The sequence below is a fragment of the Orbicella faveolata genome, unplaced genomic scaffold, assembly GCF_042242905.1.
Source record: "Orbicella faveolata isolate gen_17 unplaced genomic scaffold, um_ofav_v1 contig_13, whole genome shotgun sequence".
Classification (NCBI taxonomy): Eukaryota; Metazoa; Cnidaria; class Anthozoa; order Scleractinia; family Merulinidae; genus Orbicella; species Orbicella faveolata.
Genome location: NW_028301540.1, coordinates 19,602,992 through 19,629,299, shown reverse-complemented (window position 1 = coordinate 19,629,299; position 26,308 = coordinate 19,602,992). Strand labels below are relative to the sequence as shown.

General features: G+C 37.1%; 1 protein-coding gene across 7 annotated transcripts in view; it reads right to left on the bottom strand.

The window, feature by feature from the left end:
* LOC110050843 (nucleolar MIF4G domain-containing protein 1-like) overlaps nucleotides 1–26,308 on the bottom strand; it is a 151,623-nt gene that overhangs the window by 64,374 nt on the left and 60,941 nt on the right. For all 7 annotated transcript variants that reach the window (XR_016206061.1, XR_016206060.1, XR_016206062.1 and 4 more), the window contains exons 5-7: nucleotides 26,009–26,112; nucleotides 24,486–24,883; nucleotides 16,088–16,158 (exon numbers count right to left, since the gene is read on the bottom strand). Coding sequence is in view for 4 of the 7 variants with exons in the window: in XM_020756815.2 (XP_020612474.2) it covers nucleotides 16,088–16,158; nucleotides 24,486–24,883; nucleotides 26,009–26,112 (573 nt within the window). In the remaining 3 variants the exon portion in view is untranslated. The remainder of the gene's footprint in view (nucleotides 1–16,087; nucleotides 16,159–24,485; nucleotides 24,884–26,008; nucleotides 26,113–26,308) is intronic.

Genomic DNA, 26,308 nt, shown 5'->3' with positions numbered 1-26,308 from the left:
AAGTACATATTAGAAAATAACAGTTGCAAATGCCAGGCGTATTTTCAGTTAAACTGAATGGTGAGCCCCAGGAGGACTGTAGTCAGATTTTTAAAGTCATTTGCCTTGTCTTGGCCCTGAATCGTGCAACTTCAAGGAACCTTATTGATTTAGCTTTCTAGTTTTAAGACTACACTAGCAGCGTCAGATACCTTAGTGGTGCACTGGTCACCCAAATTTCAGGGTTCTCTTGAAATTGTCAGAGGTTTTATCTTTAACTGCTATTTGTTGTGAAGTATTTAATTTGTTCTTAAGTAAAGAAGGAAAGCCGTGAAAGGGTACATCATCGCTGTCTTGGATAGTGCAAAAGATATAATACTTGGCCAACAAGGTGACATAGTTTAAAATGTCTTTTGATTCTGTGGTGTTATCAAGCCAACCAAAAAGGATATTACATTCGGTGAGAGTTATTATGTTTTTATGTTTTTCACACAACCAATTTTGAAATGCAGACCAGAAATTGGAAATTACAGAAAAGGTAAAATAAGTGAGGCAATGTTTGCGGCTGCATTTTGCATAGCTGACAGATTTCAGAATTGCATAGCTTCATACGGAAAAGGGACCACCTAGTTGGAAGTATGTTGTGGATAATTTTATATTGAAAAATTTGAAGCTTTCTTTCGAGCGTGGTAACAAAGGGGAGGTTATAAATTTTCTTTAAGCATTCTTTTGAGAAACCATATTGTAGTAATTTTGGTTCAGCTGTTGGGGGTCGGAAGTAGTGGTCTATAATTGCTGCATAGACAGCACAGGTGGTGAAATTCTTAGACAGACGAGGCTCTTGTGACACGTCATTTTCAATTGCGATTTCTGTGCGTTTGATTGTGCATCTCCAGCTTGGTGGAATGGTGCTTATTAAACCATAGTAGGCGGTAAACGGGACATGAAGCTGAAAGATTCGTTGAAATTTGTCATGTGATAAGAAGTTAAAATTTTTGTCAAGCAGGTCATTTATGTACATGATTCCAGTTCGCTGCCATTGCTTTAAATAGATCATGTGTTTATCTATTAAAATGTTTTTATTGTTCCAGATAATTTCGTTTTGCTTGTGTGTATTGTCTTGTGTGTATTTGTTTTCTTGCCACAGAAGGGGGTGGTACATTATTCAAATTCAGTAACTTAACATCATATCTACAGTTTAGAAAGAAAGAAAGACCACTGTGTTCCTTGAAGAAATGTTCGATAAGAGTTTTCCAGGAGCCAGAGTTTTGGCATATTCGTTTAATCCAGACAATTTTGAGCATGGTGTTCATTACTTCAAAGTCGATCATTTTTAATCTGCCTTTATTTTTTTCACCAACTATTGTCATTCTCTTAATTTTAGGGGGTTTACCCTGCCAAATAAAATTAAAGATCATGCTGTTAATCGTGTCAGACAAATTTTTAGGTAAATTAAGATTGGAGCTGTTGAAACTTAATTTTGATAAAGCCAGAGTTTTGACGATGTTTATTTTGCCAATTAAGGTTAGTTTCTATTTTTCCAGATATTTAAAATCTTATTCATATTTCACAGCTTTTCATTGAAGTTAAGCTTATCAGCTTTGGTGGTGTTGTGGGAGAAGAATACACCTAAGGCACAGATGGGATTGACAGGCCAGTTGAAATTAAAAGGAGTGTCAGATCCGTTTTTCCACTTACCAAGCCACATGGCTTTGGTTTTGGAGGTATTGACTTCTAGACCAGACACAACTTTGAATTGGCTTAGCAGCTTAAGTAAATGACTAATAGAATCTGTGACACTGAGAAAAACTGTGGTATCATCCACATACATGGTTGTTTTAGTTTCGTGGTTTCCTTATGTTATCCCCTTGATGAGATTGTGATTTTTGATGGCTCTTGTGAGAAGGTCGAGACCAATAACAAATAGAAGGCCTGATAGAGGACAATCTTGTCTTACCCCATGTGCTAAAGAAAAGAAGTGAGACATGTGGCCATTGTTCAGCACACAGCTGGAAATGTTGGAGTATAATTATAGTCCTGAACCACTGTAGAAAATTTGGTCCAAAGTTGAAGAGCATGAGAGCTTTCTCTAAGTAATTCCACTCAATGGTATCCAAGGCTTTCCGGAAATTCAAAAAAACTGCCATGCCAGGAGAATTCTATTTTTCCAAATAAAACATTAGATCTTGAGTTAATTGGATATTTTCACCAATGTAGCGTCCTTTTACATAGCCAGTTTGGTCGCGATATATTATTTTAGGTAATACTTTTTCTAAGTGATTTGCTAAAACTTAGTGAGAATTTTGTAATCAACGTTCAAAAGAGATATTGGTCAAAGATTTTCAAGAATGGTTTTATCTTTACTTTTTTGGGGAATAAGAGAGATTATGCCTCGTCATTGGGATATCGACAAGGAGCCATTTGTGAACGTGTAGTTAAAACTTCCAACACTCCACTCATGTCCAGGATTGAACGCAGTTACAAATTTGTAACCAAATTTGAGTTTCAAATTTAACAAATTTTGCAATTTTCCGTTAAACTTTACAAGATTTACAAAAATTCCCTGTTTCAAAGATTTTTCGGCACATTGTTCCAAAATTTACACCTTTATGCTAATCCATCAGCAAGCACTGGCTTGCGGATTTTACATTGCTAACCTCACGATTTTTTGTTAACTCATTGCGAAATTTGCGATTTTTTACACTGCTTTGTAATGCTAATTCCACTTACTAGTGCCGGCAGGCAGATTTTACAACTTTTGCCATTTTTCGTTAACTTCTACAAGATTTACAAAAATTCGCTGCCTCAACGATTTTTCGGCACGTTGTGAAATTTACAACTGTATGCTAATACATCAGCAAGCACTGGCTTGCAGATTTTACAAAATTTACAGAATTTGCAATTTTTCGCTAACTTCACGATTTTCGTCAACTCATTGCAAAATTTGCAATCTTTTACACTTCTTTGTAATGCTAATTCTACTTACTAGTGGTGGCGCTCAGATTTTACAAAATTAGCGATTTCTCACAATTAACATAACACAAACAAACCACCAAAGATGACAAGCATGTTTCTGTTCTCTCTGGGACGATAAAATGGAATGAAGATAAGCCATGACCGCATCCATGTAACACAAAAAAAGATAACAAGCTGTATGTTTCTTCCGCTTTTTTCACCAAGAATTATAAAACGGGTTATGAGAAACACAATCATATGAATTAACATAACATCAGCAAAACATAACATGACACAACCGTTTCTAGTTCATTGAAAATCTATTCTATGTTCTAAAAGCGTGTTACATATTCAAAACGATCTAAAACGCACACAGCGACGTTTAAGCGTACGTGTCTATGGGAACATAATGCGGGAGGAAAATATTCCTTTCCACTGCACACACGGCTTATCAACCTTATTCTAACACTCTCCTAAGCCAATTTCGGGAAAGCCACAACAGCAAAATGATATGAGATTCATGTAAACACTAAACGAGATAACAATGTGCAAATTTTGTCCTCAAAGCGTTTGTTCCATGCACACTAACATGAGTATCGAAGGATACCTTGCACAAGTAACCTTCTTATTACTATCCAAGCGATTTTCAGGAAAGGTCATAAAAGCAAAATGTATGCGTTTAACGTAACACCACAAGAGATAACAAATTGCAATGTTTCGTTCTCAAAGTGCTTGTTGTACGCAGATTAACTTGACTATCAAAGCACTCGTTCTACAAGTAGGCTTCTCATTCCAAAACACACTGAGCTATGTTTTAGCCTACACCTCTCTTTGGGAAAATAAGTCATGAGTATCAAGGGATACGTTGCAAAAGTAACCTTCTTATTACTATCCAAGTGAGTTTTTATTTATTTCCACTCTGGGGAGCAGATTAAAAAGTATCCGGATTTGCTGCCGAATTTGCCGGATGTGTGTGGACAGGAGCCATATCTGGAAAGAAAAAGTTGCAGATTCAAAAATATGCGGATACGTGTTGATGGTGCCTAAATTTGGTATCGAGGCATACATTCCACAAGCAAGGTATTTATTTACCTAGAAGCAAAAAAAAAAAATATCTGCATGCATTCAAGTAATAAACAAAAATTAGATTATAGTTCCGTTATAACAGCCATTTCGCGACTCCAAAGTAAATGAATGCCTGACTGAAATGAAGGGTCAGCGGTGCACCTCTTTTGGAAGCAATGTGAAGCCATGTTGCTTAGTCGCTCAGCCTTTTCTTCTTTTTCCTTCCATTTGTGTGTAATTACTATGTATATTGGCATATCTATTAAGCATTTGTGCTAGGAACCATCAGATTGCTTCTAAGTAATCGCTTTTCCATTTATTTTGACTTCCTTGCCTTCAATTTCACTTTCACTTCCACTTTGTGTTTACAGCCTCTAAATTTGTACTGGGAGAAACAACAACATACGTATCTGTATGCTGCATTCTTTATTGGCAACCTCCATTAAAGACTATGGAAACTTCACTTCAAAGAATTGTATGTTCAGTGGCCTCCCTGTTTCGCTTGGAAGTGTGAGTTTAATAGTAATACTACAAATTGTGTTACATGTAGTTTGCAAATTTGCAAACAGCTTCAATGGAATAACGTTGCACGTTGTAGCCCACCAGAACTGAAAATCGCAAATTATTTCCAGATAGGAGAGAGTTCTCCAAATGTCCGAACTCCTACTAAAGGACATTCCACAGTTGCAAACAACCAATATGTTTTACCTAATATCATGAATTGTTAATAATTTGTGTTTAATTGACCTTGCATATCCCACTAGAAATAAAGCAAATAATTTGAATGGAAATTTATTTTTGTTGAGTTGAGGGTGAAATGTACTTCATTTTAATATTTTAGTTTAACTTACATTCACTATATACTTCTCTCCAAATAATATGAAGTTGTATGCTGATGACCCCTACAAAGACAAGCTGAAAATGACAAAAATTTTAAACTGTCAATGCTTTTGCAAATATCATAAATATCACAGTTTGCGTAATTTTCATCAGGACAATAATGTGGCCCTTTGAATAATTATCGTAGCTTCCGTTGATGGGCTAGCAAAATCTCGTAAATATCGCAGTTTTCATAAATTTCGTAGTATTTGCAAATGTAGTTTGAGACCTTCCTGAAACACTTTTCATGAATTTTGAGGTTCCATCGATCAGCTGGCGAATTATTATAAAGTTTCCTGTTTTAAGAAATTTCGTAAAATTTGCAATTTTCGTAATTCTTGTTGGGGGCTGCCATGTAACCCTTACAGTAAAAATTTCATGCATTTCGTGGATGGACAGTCGAATTATCATAAATTTCGCAGTTTTCGAAAATGTTGTAATTTTCTTAATTTTCGTAACTTTGGATGGACCTTCCTTGCAACCCTTTGAATAAATTTCATAGATTTTGTTGTTGGTATTGCAAAATACTGTAAATTTCGCAGTTTTCATAAATTTCATAATTTTTGCAATTTTCATAACTTTCAAGGGGCCTTCCTTGCAACCCAATGAATAAATATCGCAGATTTGGTCAATGGTCTTGCAAAATACAGTAAATTTCACAGTTTTCATAAATGTCATAATTTTACTAACTTTGGTGAGGCATTCCATGCAACCCAATGAATAAATATTGTAGAATTTGGTGAGGATCTTGCAAAATACAGTAAATTTTGCAGTTTTTAGAAATTTCATAATTTTTGCAATTTTTGTAACGATGGTGAGGCCTTCCTTGCAACCCAATGAATAAATTTCATAGATTTTGTCAATGGTATTGTGAAATACAGTAAATTTCACAGTTTTCATAAATTTTGTAATTTTCACCATTTTCGTAACTTTGGTGAGGCCTTCCTTGCAACCCAATGAATAAATATTGTAGATTTTGTCAATGGTATTGCAAAATACAGTAATTCTTGCAGTTTTCGTAAATTTCGCCATTTTTGTAACTTTGGTGAGGCATTCCTTGCAGCCTAATGAACAAATATCATAGATTTTGTCCACAGTCTTGCAAAAAGCAGTAAATTTCACAGTTTTCATAAATTTTGGAATTTTTGGAATTTTCATAACTTTGGAAGAACCTTCCTTGCAACCCTTGGAATAAATTTCATAGATTTTGTCGATGGTCTTAACAATTATTGCAAATTTCGAGTTTTCGTAACTGTGTTCAATCCTGAACATTACTCAACAATTAACAATTTTAGCTCTGGCCAAAAAAATTTTAAAAACTCAGTTGTTAAGCCGTCAGTACCAGGAGATTTGGCTACAGCGAATTCTTTTAGGGCTTTAAAGGCCTCAATTTCTGTGATCAAACCTTCACATAAAGCTTGCTCGTTGTCGGGCAAAGTAGAAATGTTGTTGGGAGTAAAGAACACATCATCATCAGGTTTGTCGCTGCTATCAGATTTTTGCAAATTATATAAAGATTGGTAAAATTTGCTTTGTCCCTCTAAAATATCGAACTGGTTAGTTAGGACTGAACTTGGCTGAATAGGACCTCTTGCTTTAGCCTTAGAAAACTTGACAGTAAAACCTCTGATGAGGTCCCATTTTAAGCCTAAATCTTCAATGTCATGGTATTTCTCTACAAAGTGTGTTAAGTTTTTGTGCAAGTTAGAAATATATTGCTTGTCTTCGAGAAGGAAGGAATTAAATTTCCAGAAACAAGGTCCTCTTTGTTGTTTCAAATCTTCACTCAAGAGATCTATTTGTATAGCAGAATGATCTGTGTTTGGTGTGAAAAAGATATCACAATTAGTCCTAATGCTAGACTAGAACGTAATCAAGCTGACAATGAACTTTAAATGACTTGTTTCTCTATGTGAATTGTTTAGCAGTGGGATTTAAGAAGCGCCAAACATCACACAAGCCATAAAGGTGACATAAATTGTTAATTTCTTTTATGACCGGTACCTTTTTTTTGAGGTGGGATTCCCTCCATCTTTGTCATTTGGTGAAAGTGCGCAGTTGAAATTGCCGCCAATAATGATTTTTTCCTGTGCAAAGTTGCTAAGAAGTTTTTGTATTTCTTTAAGGAATAGCACTTGATGGGTTGTGTCATTATAATCAATGATTATAATTTTAACATTACAAAAGAAACTTGCCAAAGAGAAAGACACAAGGTATACTTGGTCCTTCTTGGAACATTGTCAACATTTCTTTCCCTTGCCGAGGATGATGAAGTAATATTTTCCCTTTTCAAAATGGATATCCATCAGTGGAACACTTTCTAGATGCTTTAACCTCGATTGCCAGGTGCCTCAGGGTTCTTGTTTAGTACCTCTACTATTTATTATTTACTCATCTCAGTTTTTTGAAGTGATAGAAGAACACCTACCAGTCTACCACATGTACATGGCTTTACTGATGACACTCGGCTTTATTTAAGCTTCAAGCCAGATGGCCAAGTCAGTCAAGATGTTCAAGTGAAAGCTCTGGAAAGGTGTATTGCAGATATTCAAAGCTGGATGATTAACGAGTCCCTGTCCATAAAAACGGAAAATAACTCGGCAAGGGTCGAAAATTCTATTTCACTCATATTTTCATGGTAGATAGGCTAGGGCATGACAAAAACTACTGGATAGTTTTTTTTTGGCAAAATATCCTTTTATTTCAAAGAAATATGCAAATTACCAAATTCCATTAAAATCGTCATTTGACGCACCGTTTTATTAAACAAGTTTGAGAGCCTCGCATGCAAAACCACATCATTCTTCCGTCTTTAAAACACTCAAATATTCTTGTGCAATGTTTAAATGTGTACTGGGTTGATTTTAGGGAATGTTGCGTTGTCTTTTTAGGTGCAAAATAATTAATTTTCGAAGACATGTATTTCATTCACTTAAAAGTACTTCGTGAATATAATTAATTTTCACCATGTGTGAAACCTTCAAATGGATTAAGCTTCTGGTGGTTGAATCGCAGAAGGATGGTCCACAGATTCCTGTAAAAATTTCTTTGGGCAAATGATTGTGAGTGACGTGAGAGCTTTTCAACGTATGTTAAAAATGCAAATATTTGACCATTCCGTCGTCAAATTTCAATTTACGGGTTAGACGTATATTTTAGCATGCGCCACATGACTTGACCTATAATAAGTTGAAATAGACACAGTTAGAAATGTGCTAACCTTATTTGTTATAAAAGGCAGGTCCAAAGCCGATTTCACGTGTTTCTAGTCGATCTCTCACCATTCGTCACACATAAAGCAGAAGTTTGCTTTTGTTTACACAAGGTTAACGTCTGATGTACATAGCCTACTGTCAACCCATTATTGGTCAAATACCATGAATCTGTGACCATCTTTCTGCGCATATGAACATTACTGCATCTAAGTCAAAAACGGCTGAGTCATTGAGTTATTTTTTTGTAAAAAAAATACCTTTTAGTCGGCACGTCGGGTATGTTATGGACGGGTCAATGGGTGAGTGAGTAAGTGAGTGAGTGAGTGAGTGAGTGAGTGAGTGAGAGATGTATGTATGTCACACCAATCAGATTGGATCTACTATGAACAGCCAATCAAATTTCTTGTTGTAAAGGTAAATGGTACGTGAGAAACACAAGGTATGTATAAACACATGGACTTTGGTAATTGAAAAATAAAGAGTGACGTGTATGTTGCCGGTTTGTGATTTTTAGTCCGGTTTGGAGGGGAGTGTGACAGTTACATACGTACATTGGGTTGTTTTAGAGTGCATAATTTTCAGTGTAATGGTGGCTAGTTATGAAAGAGATGAGTCTTGAGTTTTGAAGCAGTTCATGGGTAGTAGGCAAATGGCACGAGATATTTTTATTTTTAATTACAAAGGGTAACTTGATACTTTGTTTTTCACAAGGAGTTAATTCAATTAGAGGTCACGAATCGTCGGTTCTAGTTCTTAGGACATGTTTTAGAGGACACGACTATTTAGGTTTGAAGCAGTTCTAACGTTTACGATAGTAAGTGCAGGTAACGATTGTTTTGTTCTTATTGCATGCAAATATAACGAGATAGTTTAATTTTTTAGTTACAATGCGTAATTTGACACTCTTGTTTTTCACAAGGTAGTAAATTCAATTAGAGCTGACGAATCGTCACCATTTGTTCCCACGAGATGTTTGCTATTTTTAGTTACAAATGGTAACTCGACACTTTTGTTTTTCATGTGGGAGTAAATTCAATTAGAGCTTACAAGTTATCGGCTATTGTTCCCAGGATATTAAACAAAAAAGAACCTTTCATTTCTAGGGTGTTTTTACGTCTCTGCAGTAGCAGTTTAATATTTTTATATGATGGGCATTTTATGACATTTTTTTCAGTCCGATATTTTTAAAGGTAAAAAGTATGAAAACTGTTCAAATGTTCTTTGAAGACTGTGTGGCACCAAGTTAAAGTGCAATTTAATTAAATCAGAGAGGTTTTTTCTCTTTCTTTCAATTTTCGGTGAAGTAGTGTTGTTACGTTGTGTTGTGTAAAAAGGGTAAACTTACGACTCGTATAAAATGCGAAAAGTTCTCTTAACTTGAGTATTTTTGAGCAAAAATTCCTCTTGGGGGCTGGAAGGGCTCCCGAGGGGGTACTCCCAGAAAAATTGGTTGGGGGTGTGCGGCCCGCTTCCCAAAACCCTTACCCTATTTATGACCAAAATCTGCGATATTCCTTACCCTATTTATGACCTGACCAAAAATTCGAAACCCTATTTACGACCTGACCCTCAAATCAAAACCTTGTTTCAGACCTGCGTTATAATTAGCTCCCTAGTTCAAACCAATGTTAAATTACCGTAAACATATAAATTTGTGAAAGGCTTTTGTTGATTTTCTTTTCGATAATGATGAAAAAGTGGCTTCTTCTTAAAGCATACCCATATCAAGGCTAGAGTGCAAAAACCGTACCCTATTTATGACCAAAATGACCAAAATGAGCTAAAATAGATACCCTATTTATGACCAAAACGGCTGAAAAACCATACCCTTTGGGGCCGCACAGACCTATATAGCCCATATAAGGAAGTCCCCCCCCCCCCCGGGGGAAGGGCTACGTGATCGGTGAGTGAGGGAGTTATGCATGTGCGCGTGTCAGACCAATCACAATGTGGGTTGTATCAAAGAACGAATAAAATTGCCTGTTAGAAAATAACACGGTGTCTACATTAATCTGGAGACGTGTCAGATTACTGTAGTTTGTTCAGTCAAACATTTTAGGGCTTACTATTTAGTTATCTTACCATTACCGATGTAACATCGTAGGTACATCATAAACTCCCAGTTTCTTTCTTGCTGTACATCGCAACCAAAAAAACTTGTCAAATCAACCAAATCATTACTGTAAACAGTTCCATGAATGCTCCTATCTCCGAGACTTATAGTTCACAAAAAATAACTCTTGCACGCCTTGCGTGCCTATGTTTTGTAGATAGTTGCTTGCTTTGCACTGCGCCAAAATATTATGTTTGATCCTCTTAGCCACGAAATTAAGAATTCGCCTGATTTTTACAGACAGGCACTCTTAATTGAAACATGGTATAAGCTAAATAAGTTAGATCACAACATTTTTTTATGCATTGGTGATAATGGCATAACTCTGTCACCTGTGCTTGAAATTTAAGATTCTGGTTCAGTGAAAAAAATGTCCATGTCTACACATACCACCAAGGCATGCAGGAGTGCATTCTTTCATTTACGTAATATTAGAAAAATTAAGAAATATCTATCTGAGGATAGTTCATGTACAATTGTCCATGCCTTACTTCTCAACTCAGCTATTGTAATAGCTTAATGTATGGACTTCCCAATATGCAAATTTCTAAGCTACAGTGTGTCCAAAATGCAGCTGTTAGACTTAATATGAACTTACCCAAGTAGTCACACATAATGCCAGCTCTATAGGAACATCACTGGCTACCAATTGCTTATCAAGATTAAGACTCTTATACAGTCAACTATCTCTAAGATGGACACCATAGGGACCGGCCTCAGCTGTCCCTCTTAGCAAGGATGTTGATTTCACTTAGAAAACAGCAAAATGTTAATTTCACGCAGCGTATAAGCTCAAAAATGTTGATTTCAGGTCTAAATAGGTAAAAATGCTGATTTCACGTTAACGCGTGACGGCAAGGATGTTAATTTCACTTAGAAAACAGCAAAATGTTAATTTCACGCAACTTGTAAGCTAAAAATTGTCGATCTCAGGTCTAAATAGGTAAAAATGCTGATTTTACGTTAACGCGTGACGGCAAGGATGTTGATTTCACTTCGAAAACAGCAAAATGTTAATTTCACACAGCTTATAAGCTAAAAATGGTTAATTTCAGGTCTAAACAGGTAAAAATGTTGATTTCACGTTAACGCGTGACGGAAAGGATGTTGATTTCACTTAGCAAACAGCAAAATGTTAATTTCACGCAGCGTATAAGCTCAAAAATGTTGATTTCAGGTCTAAATAGGTAAAAATGCTGATTTCACGTTAACGCGTGACGGCAAGGATGTTGATTTCACTTAGAAAACAGCAAAATGTTAATTTCACGCAACTTGTAAGCTAAAAATTGTCGATCTCAGGTCTAAATAGGTAAAAATGCTGATTTCACGTTAACGCGTGACGGCAAGGATGTTGATTTCACTTAGAAAACAGCAAAATATTAATTTCACGCAACTTATAAGCTAAAAATTGTTAATTTCAGGTCTAAACAGGTAAAAATTTTGATTTCACGTAACGCGTGACGGAAAGGATGTTGATTTCACTTAGAAAACAGCAAATGTTAATTTCACGCAACGTATAAGCTCAAAAATGTTGATTTCAGGTTTAAATAGGTAAAATATGGCGGCCGGAAAATAGTGTTAACATCTTGGACAATGATTATCTGCACTGAACAAATAAACATCAAGTAAGCACTTTTCCAAATACAGCAACGTCTTAAATGGCTAAAAATCACGAGATAAATACATCGATCGTAGCTTTATGTCACGCACTGCCTAACAGATTAACAAATTAACCCGTCTGCGCAACGTACAGGTCTCCATACATCTGCATGTCCGCTGATCCCAGAAGTTCAAAACACTACAAATCATGCCAATATGAAATAAAATCAACGCAACCTGGATCACAGATCTATGTTACAATCGATCGCTACTTGTTGGCCATTATTACCTTTAAATGAAAAAAGCCGAAACAATCTAGTTACCAGTTCGAGAAACGCAAGCAGAACGTGATCGCAATGCATGCTGGGAAGGGTCTTTACACCTCGTGCGCGGGAAAACATGGCGGTTGATACAAGAGAAATTTTATCACTCAAAAACCAGTTCTCGCTTTCCAAACTTTGACACTAGCAACGCTTGGCAAATGGGCCACAACTCACGAGAGGGTATTTTTCTTGGGCAAGAACTGCTCTTGGACTTTGCTGCCTGGCTCGATCTGACTTCGAACGCCGATAACACGATTACGGTATATCAGCTACCTTCGAAGTTTCAGAACACATTTTGATTCTTTAAAACGTGCTGATGACTTACGGGTTTATCGAGGCTTTATGATGCCTCTCAACCACCAGGCAGGCACACAAGGTACTTAAACACTATGCTTAAAATATTAGTTGACAGAGCTCTAATGCGGCACATCTCTTTTTCGTTCGATGGTATTTCGTTTGCCGCTCGATCGATTCACGTGTTGTGTTTACGTCACAATAACCGATGTAAACAATCTGTTCCCAGATTTCCGCTCTATATACTATTTTCCTTTGACTTTAAGACAGCTAAGATTCAGTGGAATACACTATAAACAGTCTGCCTGTTTGCTGTTCAACAAAATAATAAGGTTTCTTTTGTTTTTTGTTCAACAAAAGATCTCCCAAAGATGCCGCTTGGAAAACTGAGCTTTTTGCATACGTTATTTCTCGAGAACGAAGAGCGCCCCAGCCAAAAAAAATCCAGAGCAATGTTTCTGAGGTACAACGAAGCCTACATGCCAAAATTCAGCTATTTTTGAACACTTTCAAAATGGCCAAAAAATCTAGGGGACGTTCTTGCACGCGGCCTTTCATATCTCCTCAGAGCTTTATTATCTAGCTCTCTGCACGCACTGCAGGCCTATGATGCTCCCTCATCATAGGCCTGCAGTGCGTGCAGAGAGCTAGATAATAAAGCTCTGAGGAGATAATATTGTTCTTCAGTGGTCTGTGTTCCTGAACTAACTAACAGTTGGTTTAGAGTTCAATCTCTGACACAACAAACAAGTTCAAATAACACAAGTTTCCAAAATCTTAACAATTAGTTTAGAGTTCGCTAACATCTAACAACAATCCTCGACTGGTATTGTTCAATCGAGATTCCCATACTTACTTTTGTCATTTTGAAATAAGCCTCCGTAAATTCTGAACAGTGCAAGGAGAATGCAACTGCAATACAGCTTCTTTCTCTTTATGGCACTTTCAGGTGGCTTCAGACACTTTCAAACACTTTCAGACACTCAGTGGTGCAATCCGTACCAAAACTGGTAGATCCAGCCAATAGTTGTTGGCTTGCGAGAGTGCAACGACTCCTTTCAGTGTAGTACAACCAGTACCAAAGATTCAAGCAGTTAAATGTTGTCTTTTGATAGCATAAAAGCTTTTGCACAAGATGCACTTATCACACAAGCCAGGTCTGGGTGTGTTGGCTTGTGTGAAGAGAACTAACTCGTGATATGATCACCTGAAAAAAATCACTCGAGACCACGCTTACAACCAAGATGGCTGACTCAAACAAGTGCGCCATACGACACTAGACCATGTGACAGGTGCTCAACTCTCGTGGACAAATAAATAAATCCAATGATGCTATAATGTGGCTATACACTTTGTGTAAGCCAAACAAAAACCGTGTTCTTATCGGTTCCAAACCTGAAATAAGCACATGGATGTTCTTCACCAAAAAAGGGTTAAATAAGAAAAGAAAAAACCAGTGGCTTAAAAGAAAAAAAAGCTGACAGATTCTGGAATCGAACTCAGGTCCACTAGATTGGAACGCAAGTGCTGACCATTGTAACATGTAAGAAACCTTGCCCCAAGGGAAAAAATTACAAAGCACTTCAGCCTTAACTCAAATTGGCTAGCAAATATGCGAATTAGCTAACAAATATGCGACATATGTTCCTGCAACTTCTAATGAGAAATGGCAGACATTGACCAAAGAACCTTATTTCCTGTAAGCAAAGCATGCTGACAGCAAATTATACATGCTTCTGCAGATGACCCAGTGTTACAGCAGCTACACTACATCATCTAGAATGGTTGGCCAGACAGATGTCTGTACCCATACTAAGTCCTTGACTCTCGTTATGGGTTGATGGTTCAGGGGGATCTCATTTTCAAATGGCTGCAATTAGTAGATCCAGTAACCTTACAGAGGAACTCACCGCTGTTGCACATGCCTCTCACATAAGCATCGAAGGTTACATCCACAGAACTTGGGATACCCTTTACTTGCCTAGTATGGCAACAAAAGTACTCCAGGTAAGAAAGTACCTGGTCAAGTATTCCAGGTAAGGTAAGGTAAAGTCTGCATACCAGCCAAGTGGCCCACCAGGCTGGAGCTTATCCCAGTTTCTGTAGGATGAAGCGACTAGGAGTAAGGAACCTCTAAAATCAAATGAACTGGTGGTACAACCATGGTGAAGCTGGTCCTCATGGTTATAAAGTACAAATGGGTAAGTCCATTTACAGATGTAATTGCTTCAAATTATCTCACCCAGGAATAATGACCATCAGACCAGCCCTTACCTGACAGCACCACAGAACCATGAAACCCAGCTCATACCCAGTGGGTCTAGTCAGGAAACAAACTGCTTAAGTGAGCCTGTGGAAGCACCCACAGAACACAAATCTTTGGTTATATCCAGCCCCTGCAGAGTCACCCCCTTCTTGGACAAAGAATTATGTCATGACTTGAATGAGATGCAGACAAGAACAGTGAACATTTAGTTATTTTGTTTGAACATTTAGTGACAATAACATTGAACATTGGACTCAAAAAAATGTCAAAAAAATAAGTGACTTGGTTTTGTTTTGTTTTCCTTATGAGAGGAAAGGTGTATTGAGATACCTCATGATTATCACATGATCAATGTGAATGTCATTCAATTAGATGGGTTTTTTCCTAGTTGCGTGATGTTCGAGTTCAGATCTTGAATGAACTAGCTAAAATGTTCTGGGCCTGAATAAATCTTGACAGCTCCTCTGTAAATTATAGCAACCCAAACATTGGTTTGGTTAAAAACCTTTTTAAAATTTCAAAATTTGCTTGTATTTTTCAAAGAAACTTCAAACCCCATTGTAGATTGTGCCTGAAGTAACAGCTGATTTTTAAACTTGTCTAAATGCCACTAAACATTTTTGTCTGAGAATACAGACAAAGATTATTGACCTTTCCCAACATGATCAATAAGCTACATTAGGCGGATCAAACAATACACAGGAAAAGAAACCAGCAGCACCAAGTTGTAGCCATTTGAATATACTACTTTTTGAGCAACAAATAATGACCTGCAAATAACTGCCTACAAAATAATAATGGTCTGCTCATGCATAGTAGTGTCTAAATGTGTTTTGCTGCAAATAATATTCTGCTATTGCATAATTGAAACCACTAAACTATAGACATACATGAACAGGGTGTAGAACCATTGAAGAACCTTGGGAAGCCAAGGAAACAGAAGCTTAATACACTTTACAACCATGTGTTTTTGTGGTTATGCTGGTATGCATCATAGCTAAGTACTTTCTTATGAAAACAGTCAGAAATCTTGTTCTAAAAATTGTCAAGTTTTGGCCTAAAGGAGCACTCCTGTCTTTGTTTCTTTTGTTCTCTGAGGTTTTGAGTGATGACAGATGTTTGGTGACATGGAACATTTAACATTATTTTTACTACAACATACTTTGTAACTGCAAGTATTCCAGTAAAAATGGAAATGTTTCATGTGTAATTTATGGTTGGAGATTTCTATGACAACGACAATCTTAAATTGACAGTAAACTACAGATAATTAATAATAAATTGAAGGATTTTGTGCAGAAAGGGCATGTATTGCCCGAAAAGCGATATACATGTGCGCTCTTTTTTAGTACAAAATCCTCATCCTAACCATTTAATAAAGAAATGCTGGTTAACGTACCATTTCTGCTATTGTGGATGAAAATGTTTTCTATTTCATTGCTGATGACTGCCATATTTCTTTCACTAAGCCTGCCACAAATAAAAATAGGAACTATGAATTAACAAGTTTCATCTACATCTACATCTACATTTATTTAGTTGATAAGGTCCCGCAAGACATCACATCAACTGTACCAAACATATATGCACATATGCATAAGCTAGACAAAAAGGATAATTAAAAAATAATTCTTAAGTATAGTTTCTGAGTATTATCACTGAGAAAAAGTTCAAAACCGTGGTTCCCAGAATATTCTGAAAAAAAATTACTAGAATCTCGAATTTCAGTCATTACCATATTTCTAATCAGTTTCTCAACTTTTTGGACCCTTTCCAAATCATCTCTCTACAAATTGTGGTATCCCAATGATCGTATGTCATAAAATTCTCCCTGCCATCCTCGTGGTATTCAAGTTCTCCAGGTAAAACCTGCACTGGCAGCATGTACCAGGTTCTTTTTTACTCAGCTCAGTTCACATTACAACGACAAAAATTAATAATAAATAAATAAATTACAACATTTAGAGAGGAAGCCATATCAGCCCTTGCTGATTTTCATTGGTGTCCTCTATCCAGGTCAAATTGGAAATTTTTGGAAATGTTGGTTTTTCAGAAGAAAACTGAAATATCTGGAGAAAAAACTTCAGAAAAAGTCGAGAACTAACAACAAACTCAACCCACATATGGTACCAGGTCAGAGTTGAACTCAGACCCACACTGGTGACTGGCATTCACTCTCACCACTCCACCAACACAACTCCCCTAAAGTGTTCTTAAAACATAATGACAAGCCAAATTATTTTCTTGAGTACCTAATACTTTCTATAGTTTAACAACAGTTGCAGGACAGGAATGAAGTACATCTCAAGCAGTTTAAGGCCTGGGTCAGGAATATAAAGTAGAATTATGATTGGGCAGCTATATCTCTTGTTCTATTTGTTTTACCAAGCTGAACTTTTCCCTGATTATAAAACTTGTCGTCCTGCCTTGCCTTAACATATTACTTTGACATGTCACGTGATCATTTTGTTAAAATTCAGTAAATCGGCAAATTGGTGGCGAATTTTCATTCTATTGTTCAATAAATAAGCTTCTGCGATGCAAATTTAAATTACCTACTTTGCTACGTTTGGGAGATCTCCTTTGATTTCGTTTATAGAAGATATAAATGGTCAAAACTCAAATTTTGTTGAAAAAAGGGACCTTTCACCCTATAAAATTTTTCTGTGAAAAGAGGGACGGTCATTCCAAACGTGAGAGGATGGAAATAATTGACCTGCATCTAAAACACGTTTTGCAGGATGTTTTTACTAAAAACTGCTACCAATTCCTCAAATAATGGCTATTTTCCACTAATCGTCATGTAACATGTCACATGACCTGTCAGAAGTACCTACTCTACTTTAAAATGTTCAGGACATCAAAACCTAACTGTGTGCTAAATCTGGTTCCATTGCCATTTATACCTTCAGAAATATAACTAATATTTTATTTTCACCAGTAAAAGCCTTTGACCCTGGCCTTAAACTACCTGAGATGTAGTTATGCAATGATTTTCTTGTGGCATAACTTGATTATTCTGCATATGACTTGATTATTCTTTGTATACAAGCCTAAAGGGTTGCGCACATGCTGAAAAGTCAAGTCGTGCATGGTGTATTTCATGGTATACCAGTAGAATCCATTTCAAAACAGACCAAAAATTATTTTCGCCAGTGATAAAACACCATGTATTATCTTGATAAGGTAAGCTCTTGTCTATTACATCTCTGTCAATTCCAAGCCCCTCGATTCCTACTCCCCGCCCCCTGCCTCGGCATTTGCTGAAGCTCCACTGTGGTGATTTGAACAAGTACCATAAACTTCCGAAAATAAGCCCCTCCATATAGAAGCCCCCCAAGTCTGAAATGCAAAAATACCTCCTATAGTAAGCCCCTCCGAATATAAGCCCCCAAAGGCTTGTATTTAGAAATTATCATCAATTATACAAACCAAAGCAAACTACAACTAATCACCATTATCAGGAAGCCTTTTTTAGTCATGAAAGAATGATTCCATGCACTAAATTAATGTGGTCAACAAGTACTGAAGTTTATTGCTTTTTACGCAGTTTGCTCTTCACTTGCGCCTTGAATTCCTTCGGTCTGTAGACAAAGTATTTGCAAGGAAGTTCGGTTTATTGCCATTGTGTTTGAACTTGGCATTTTCAGTGTGATTAATTTGTTACAAACTTCTAGCCAAAACACTAATATTACCAGTTGCACATTCAAACTTTTGAAACAAATGTCCCTCCAATTATAAGCCCAGCCAATTTTGAAATGCAAATTTCCCTCCCATAATAAGCCCCTCCGAATATAAGCCCCTCAAAAATGTCCTTTGAAAAATATAAGCCCCGGGGCTTATTTTCAGAATTTTATGGTATTCTAGCCTCTCCACTCAGCATTTGAAACATTTTTTGCACAAACAATTACAAATGTCCAACAAATTACACCCAGCCTGTTTTATGAAGCTTGAATAGGCGTAGAAGTTTTCGTAGAGAGCTACACCTCTACGCTTTTATCACCGATCACTTTGTACTTCTTCTCTTGCACGTGCATAAGTACGTGTAATATAGGAGGCACCATGGTTTCTGGATTTTTGCTCTGGTTTCTCACGAGATTGCTGTGGTATCTAATTAACGTGGATCATGTCATAGGTTATTGTCTTTAATACCTCATGAATAAAATGCTGTGGTTTATTGTTAAATTGCTGTGGTATCTCATCAACATGTTCTGCTGTAGCATCTCATTATATATTACGACAAACAATTAAACTTCATTAACACAATACATTATTTTGTGTGGTAGATTACACTAACATTGATGATGTCAGGATTGAGGTGTGGCTCATGAATAAAATGAGCGGGAAACTTCCTAACATATGCAGAACATGTCCAGGCAAGTAAGCAAGCTTTGATACCAACTAGGTTAAGTTTGTTCGAAACACAAAATTTATCTATATTTTCAACCAAAAAAGACAGCGAAAAACACCATAAGTGCCACTTTTTAACTCAGATAATGATGTAGTCATTAATCCCAGATATAGGTATGGATGAGACATCGCACCCCCTCCTTCCTTCCATCCTTCCTTCCTTCGATTCCTGTTAACTTTTTCTAAATCCGCTGACTAGTATATCAAGAGTTTGCAGTCAAGTGCGCCGCCCAGTAAAATTTATTTATCAAGTGATTTGTTTCAGTGGCAAAGTTTCTTATTCATGGATCAATAAGACGGTTGACAGTGTAAGTTTTCTTTTTACTTAAAGCTCCCAGCGATAAACCAACTCAATACAAATGTTCAAGGGGCTAAATAGTGTATTTTGAGTTTGAAATTGATCAAAGTACTAAACAAATTCTCGAACGATTAAAAGCTCCAGATGATTTTTTTAAAACACAAGTATTGGAACGGGCAAGCACTACCTTTTGGTTTTTTTTTTTTTTTGGGGGGGGGGGATATACATGCATGCATTGATAAAAAAAAAAGTAATAAATGAAGATAAAAAGACAAAAATTCATGCATCCCACGAAAATTGAACCTTCAGCCTCCCACATGTAGAGTGAACACCTTCTCCACTGAGGAACATCAGCAACAATTACCATTTCTTGATAAGTATTGTCCATTAAAATCTGTTTAGAGGTTTGACTGCGGTGCCTTTTAACATACTCAGTGGAGCTGGAGTAATGTTCATACAGCTCGCGATCAAACTACATTTGGACACAAGCCATGGACTGGCATTATTTCTGGAGAGGGGAAATCTTGATGCTTTGTACACCATCATAGGTAAGCTAATATTGCAAAATAAAATATGGATGGATGGCAACAAATGTTCTATTGTTCTTCTTTGGATTTAGCTGGGAAGTATCTCTCCATCTCCACATAGGCGATATCCTAAGTGATTACAACATTAAACTAGCGAGACAATCTCAGATAGTGCAGAGTGCAATTATTGATGGCTCTGACACGGTAGTCACACAGGTCCTCACCCCTGCCCGGTTCATTCCCGGTTAGTATTTACCTTGGTACCTAGGGCTTTTCCCCTTGCAGAATATGAACAGCCAGAAACCTTGATAAAACAGAATCCTAGCAGTGTCTATGTTTCATGAGTGTATTTTCATTCTTTGTCCAAAAATAACTTACAACTGCTGTTTTTCAAGACAGCTTTCAAATTTTCCTCTGGTGTTTTACCTTAATTTTTGCCCCTTGTGCGGCCCCAAAGGGTATGGTTTTTCAGCTGTTTTGGTCATAAATTGGGAATAGATTTTGGTCACTTTGGTCATAAATAGGGTATGGTTTTTGCACTCTAGTCTTGAATTGGGTAGCTATGTTTTTTAGAAAAAGCTACTTTTCCATCTTTATTGATAAGACCATCAAGAAAAAAGCCCTCCATAAACTATGTTCAGGGCAACTGTGCCAGCCGCGATGGTCATAAAAAGGGAATCCAATTTTTTTTGTCAGGTCATAAATAGGGTAGGGAAAATTGCAGATTTTGGTCATACATAGGGTAAGGGTTTTGGAAAGCGGGTTGCACACCCCCACCTACTTTCTCTGGGAGTACCCCCCTGGGACTTTCCTTCATTTCAAATTTAATAATATCCTGAAGTAGAAAACGTGACAATTTTACTTTTCATGCAATGTTTGTAACTTAATACTTTTGTTTTCCTCGCAAAGGTATGTAACATGAAACCCTTCTTTTCTTGAAAACACAGATGTGCTTGGGTTTTTTTTCAGCGTTGAAGATAAAGTTAAATATCTGATGAGGAAATGGAAGAGGAACAATTTTCTTTTATTCAAAACGCAAATGCTCTTTTTACCGATAAACAATAACTAATTTAATTATCAAATAGTCAAGGAATACCACATTCTTATTCAGTTCTTACCTTTGTGAAAACAAAGCACTAGTGTTTCAACAAGAAGGTCAGCACTATTCAGAGTCACTATTAGGAGACTATTAGAGTCACTATTCACTGTTAGGTGCCACAGAGTCTGCAGCATTTTTAGAGCACTTTCCTGGTTTATTTTAAGGAAAAGGAAAAGCAAAACATTTCCATTCTTAATTTGAACCCTGGCAAACACACTAGTGTAGTTTGATAACAGCAGATGATATTTGCCTAACAGAGCTGGGAGTAAGGTACCGTACTCACTAGGTTAACAAGATTTGTTTGGGTGTGACACAACAAATCAATCAATCAATAAATCAAAAACTTTACTTTACTTCGAATTTCCTGATAGCAAAGACATGCTAATATCTCCAAATAAAAAAAAATGTGGCTCTGGGGATGAAAATGGAATGTATCATGTTAACGATGCTGGATCGCATACATCTTACATGTTGGGTTCTACCACAAAGAAAAGCACTCAGCATTTGTATGTGATCCCCAAAAAATGTACCTTCACCTAATATATTGTCGACAAGAAAGCTGACTAAATATCTGTGCATGCATTTAGAGTAAATTGTTTTTTGTTCCAAAGAGAATAATACCACAAACATATAGTTTGTATCCTTGATGTAAGGTGGGTATGACACATTTTTAACTAGTGCACACAGCCACCTTCTCCACCCCAGCCACTTCCTTGTCTCAAGACTTATTAATTAATTGATATTAATTAATTAAACAAACATTACAGTTTACACCTTATTGCCTTAGTGCCTAGTCCTTTAGCAGACTCAGTCCCCAAACCATCCCATCTGGACCCCCTACTTTTTCTTCCAGAAAATACGGGCTCCTGATTTTTAAATCAGGAAAATAATTAAACTTAGAACATAAAACGATGAAGTCTATTTAATCAGTGAGCAATCATTGAACTTAAAGCGGGTTAATGGTTACCATAGAAATTAATTGAAGAACAGCAGATTTTTTACCTGAGTTAGGTTAATTTTAAACTACCTTTCTGCGTGGTTTAACCCCTGGAGGAGGTCTCCCATTTAAAAAGGACAGCGGTGCTCGTTGGAATTTTTGAAAAGAACCCCCAAGAGGTACCAAGATCCTTTTTTGTTGGCATGGCTTGAAATGTTTTTCACCCCTAAGAGGTACTAATTCTAAAACTATATACTATCTCTTGTCATAATTTTTTCAGTTTAATACCCTAAAAGGTACCGCAAAAGTTCCTGCTGTGGCCCTTATGAGGCTGAAACCTCTAAGAGGTACTAAAACGGCTTTTTAACCCCTTAAAGGTATGACTAGCACCCCTGTTCTTTTTATATGGGGTCCCCCAGGGGGGTTAACACAGGTTAGTGGTTTCTTATCAGTTCCGTGCATTGGCTTTTTGTGAAATGTGTCAGTCATCATGGTCTGTGTGAAATGTTGTTCACAATGGCTGAAACAAGTGCATAATCTTCTACTGAACTAGGCGAGTGGTAACAACAGTTTGAAACAGTTGTATTACTGTAGCAGATTTCTATTTTTTTTCTAATATATGTTGGCTATACCATATCAGTCAAGTTTGCAAGGAACCCCCACACCTGAACCATGGCCTGAACAGGAAGACCTCATTCAACTTAGAAGGAGAAATTTTAATTTACCTCCACAAAGAACACAAGATATATGTTTAAGGGAAGGGGCAGTTCGTTAAAATGGCAAGAAATGCAGATGAATGAATGAATTAATAGCTGTGGACCGAGAGCATGTCCCAGTTCCTAGATGCCATAATCCATGCTTTTCTATCGATAAAGATGCTCAGAAGTGAGTATTTCTTTTTGTCATAAATGAAAGAATACGCAAAGTTCTTAATGAAAGGACTCGACGCTCATTCAGAGGTGCTCTCTCTAAAAGCCTGGGTACGAAAGTCATGCATGGTAGGATTTCTGGTGATTTTCTAAAACCATCGCTGATTTTTCAGATAGAGTCAAATTTGAGGACAATTCATTCAATGGTGATGGAGAAAACTCTGACGCCTACACAAAATCAACATCACGTTTGAAAAAACTGCCTTGGAAATTTGTGTATACTGCGCATGAGGAATAGAGACCACCTTAACCGTGAATGTAAAGAAACTGAAGGACACGAAACCAAAGAAAAAGAATCAAGAAACTAAAAGACTGTAGTTCTCGAAGTCTGTCATTTTGTTGGTTTATCCATGTCATGATGTCAATTGAGTTCACCCACTTCATAACCTATTTCAAGGTGGCCGCTTATAAAATATAACCCCTTTGTTTCCTCATAACCAACCTTTGACCCAGTTAAGTTATTTGGGAATTTTAACCAGGTTTCTAAAAAATAAACCCATTTAACTATGGCTGCAACCATTATATTATTCTAGACACAATGCTGCATGAATTCATTAATTTCTTCACATTTTGTTCACTGATTAAAAAGACTTCATCGTGTTATGTTCTAAGTCGTATTTTCTGGAAGAAGAAATAGGGGGGGGCCAGAAGGGGGTCGAAAAGGGGGTCCAGATTGAGGAGCCCGTGTTTTGTACCAACCCTCAAGACCCTTGCTCCTATTCAAAAAAGTAAGTTGGCACGACAGTACGGCAGTAGGCTGGTACGACAGTACAACCCTTATTTCAATTTAAAACTTTCCTTAATACGTTAGTACGACCCTTGTTTCCATCCAAATTTTTTGTTAGTATGTTATAATACAACACTTGTTGATATTCAAAACTTTCCACGGTAACTTATGACCGTAAGTATGATCCTTGTTTGAATTCAGATTTTTCCTTAGCACGTTAGTACGACCCTTGTTGTTATTCAAAACTTTCCTCAGTAAGTTAGAGCGTTAGTACAACCCTTGTTTCAGTTCAAAACTTTCCTCGGTAAGTTAAAACAATAGTGCAACCTTATTTCTAATCAAAACTGTCTACTGCATTCATAACTGGAAACAGGGAAATAACACTTTTAATTAGTTTTGTACAGATTTTTCCGCAAATGGTCAAGTACTTAGTAACTGTAGAGCCATAGAGCCATAGAGCAATAGAGCAATAGAGTTTCTTATCTAGAAATACGTGATTGTAGAACCATAGAGCCATAGAGCTGTAGAGTTTATTGTCTAGAAACGTTTGATCGTAGAGCTGTACAGTTCATTATCTAGAGATGTGTGACCCATAGAGCCGTAGAGTTCATTATGTAGAAATGATCATTAATGGTAACCATGGTAACATGCCACCGTTTCACATGTACACGCAGAGAAGAAGTACAAAGTGATTGGTGATTAAAGTGTAGAGGTGTAGTGCTCTATGAAAACTACTATGGCAATATGAGATTCATAAAACAGCCCCTAGTTGCAACAAATGCTAGGGGGATAGGGGGGCTTGAAATTGACAGAGCCATCAGACAATAACAAAACAACTCTACTTTTACATTTTAAAGATTGAATATTTACCTGTTTAGGAGACCTTTTATCTGACATGTTACTCTGTTTATGTGTTCAGGGTGACTTTCAGATGATGTTTGGTTTCTCAAATGAGGTGGAATATATTTTTCCATATTTCCAGCATGAATGTTCCCTTCCACTTGCTTGTGATCACCTTTATCCTTATTATCATGCTCATACTTGTTACTGCTCTCCTCACGAAATCCAATACTAGTGGTAGTTTCATCCTCACTATTCAAATATCCCTCTTTTTTATCATTGTCATTGTTACTGGAAATATCATCATCATCAACATCATTGTTATCATTATAACTAACATCATGTTCTTCCTGTTCATTTTCACTTATGCTTTGTTCATCATTTCCATCAAACTCCATATCGTGCTCCTCCGTTTTGCTTCGCACAGCCTTGATAAAAATAACAGAAATTGAGTGAGACTACTTGTCATGAACCTCAACTAAGATCAGAAACTGATAATGTGAGCATACATGTACAAAAAGTTGTTCTAAATTAAGGATTAATGTTGCAGTTGCTGCTTATGATTTACCAGGAGACAAAGACAATAAACAAAACACAATGTTTGGCATAAGGGGTAACACCACTCTGCAATCAGTTTGACAGACAACTTCCACTACATGACTACAAAGCCTTACTTACCTTCCCAGCACCAATGCCTATGCTGGATCTGACAAGTTATATCGGCAGGACAAAAACTACATGTTGTGAAAAACTATGGCTTGCTTAACCCTGTTTCTCTCCCCCAGCACTATGAACTGACACAGCTGGCACATACTGGATACAGGCATATAATGAGCATAAAACAGCGCAACTAAACTGAGCACGTAAAACAAAGCTTGGGTAAGTCACTGTGATACTTAACCTCCAAGTAAATCAGCCCATACAAGGTACAGTAGACAGTCAAACACGTTTTTGAGGTGTTTTAATATAAAGCTGGTAAAGGTCAGAAGACCATCTTCCGAAAACCTTAATTTAGAAATCTCGCAGGCCTGCAGTTGCTCCTATGCAGCACCAATGCAGAAACTATGCCCCTTGAGGATTCCAAGGGGAGACCTGTGTACTGAGCTGTGTCCCTAAAAGGGTGAACTACAGCCAACCTAATGGGATGGCAGCATTTAGAGAAGGAATTGAGAAATTCTTGGGTACACTGAAGTTTGTCTGTGTTGTCTGTCTGTCTGTCTGTCTGTCTCTGTATGTTTTGCACTAGTACAAACCACTGGCTTAACACTTGGGAGGTGCCCAAGGTCTTAAACACAACCACAGGGCAACCAGCCAACATGAAGAGTAAGGTACTGAAGCTGGTCAAATGTTTTAAACAGAATGGTTCAGCAATAACAAAATTGTCTAGAATATGAGGAACATGTTGTAGGCCACTCCTTGCATTTGCTGTGTATGTTTATCTAGATGCTGTAGAGGAAAACTCTGCGATCCAGGGTGAAATTTTCACTGTGGTTTAGCACACTATTGACCTGAAGGGGAGGGGGTCTGTTTGCAGAGGGTGTGGAGATATTTACCTTCTTCTTAGGTTCTGGTCTTGATTCAATCTCTGACATGCTGTCATCACCATGGTCACTTTTACTGTTTTCTATCATCTGAGGTTCGCAAACCTCTAACAAGTCTGACATTGACTATATTAAGGTAAAACAAACATTTAAAATCACATGTACATGTTTTAGGACACCAACTTGCAGAAGTATCTTAGATTTGGAGTGTGGTTTGAAAACAAGAATTTGTCAGAAGGCAAACATCATTTCTGCCTCATGTCTACATGACCAGAGTCACATGGACACAGGGATATGGAGGGGCTTTGATGC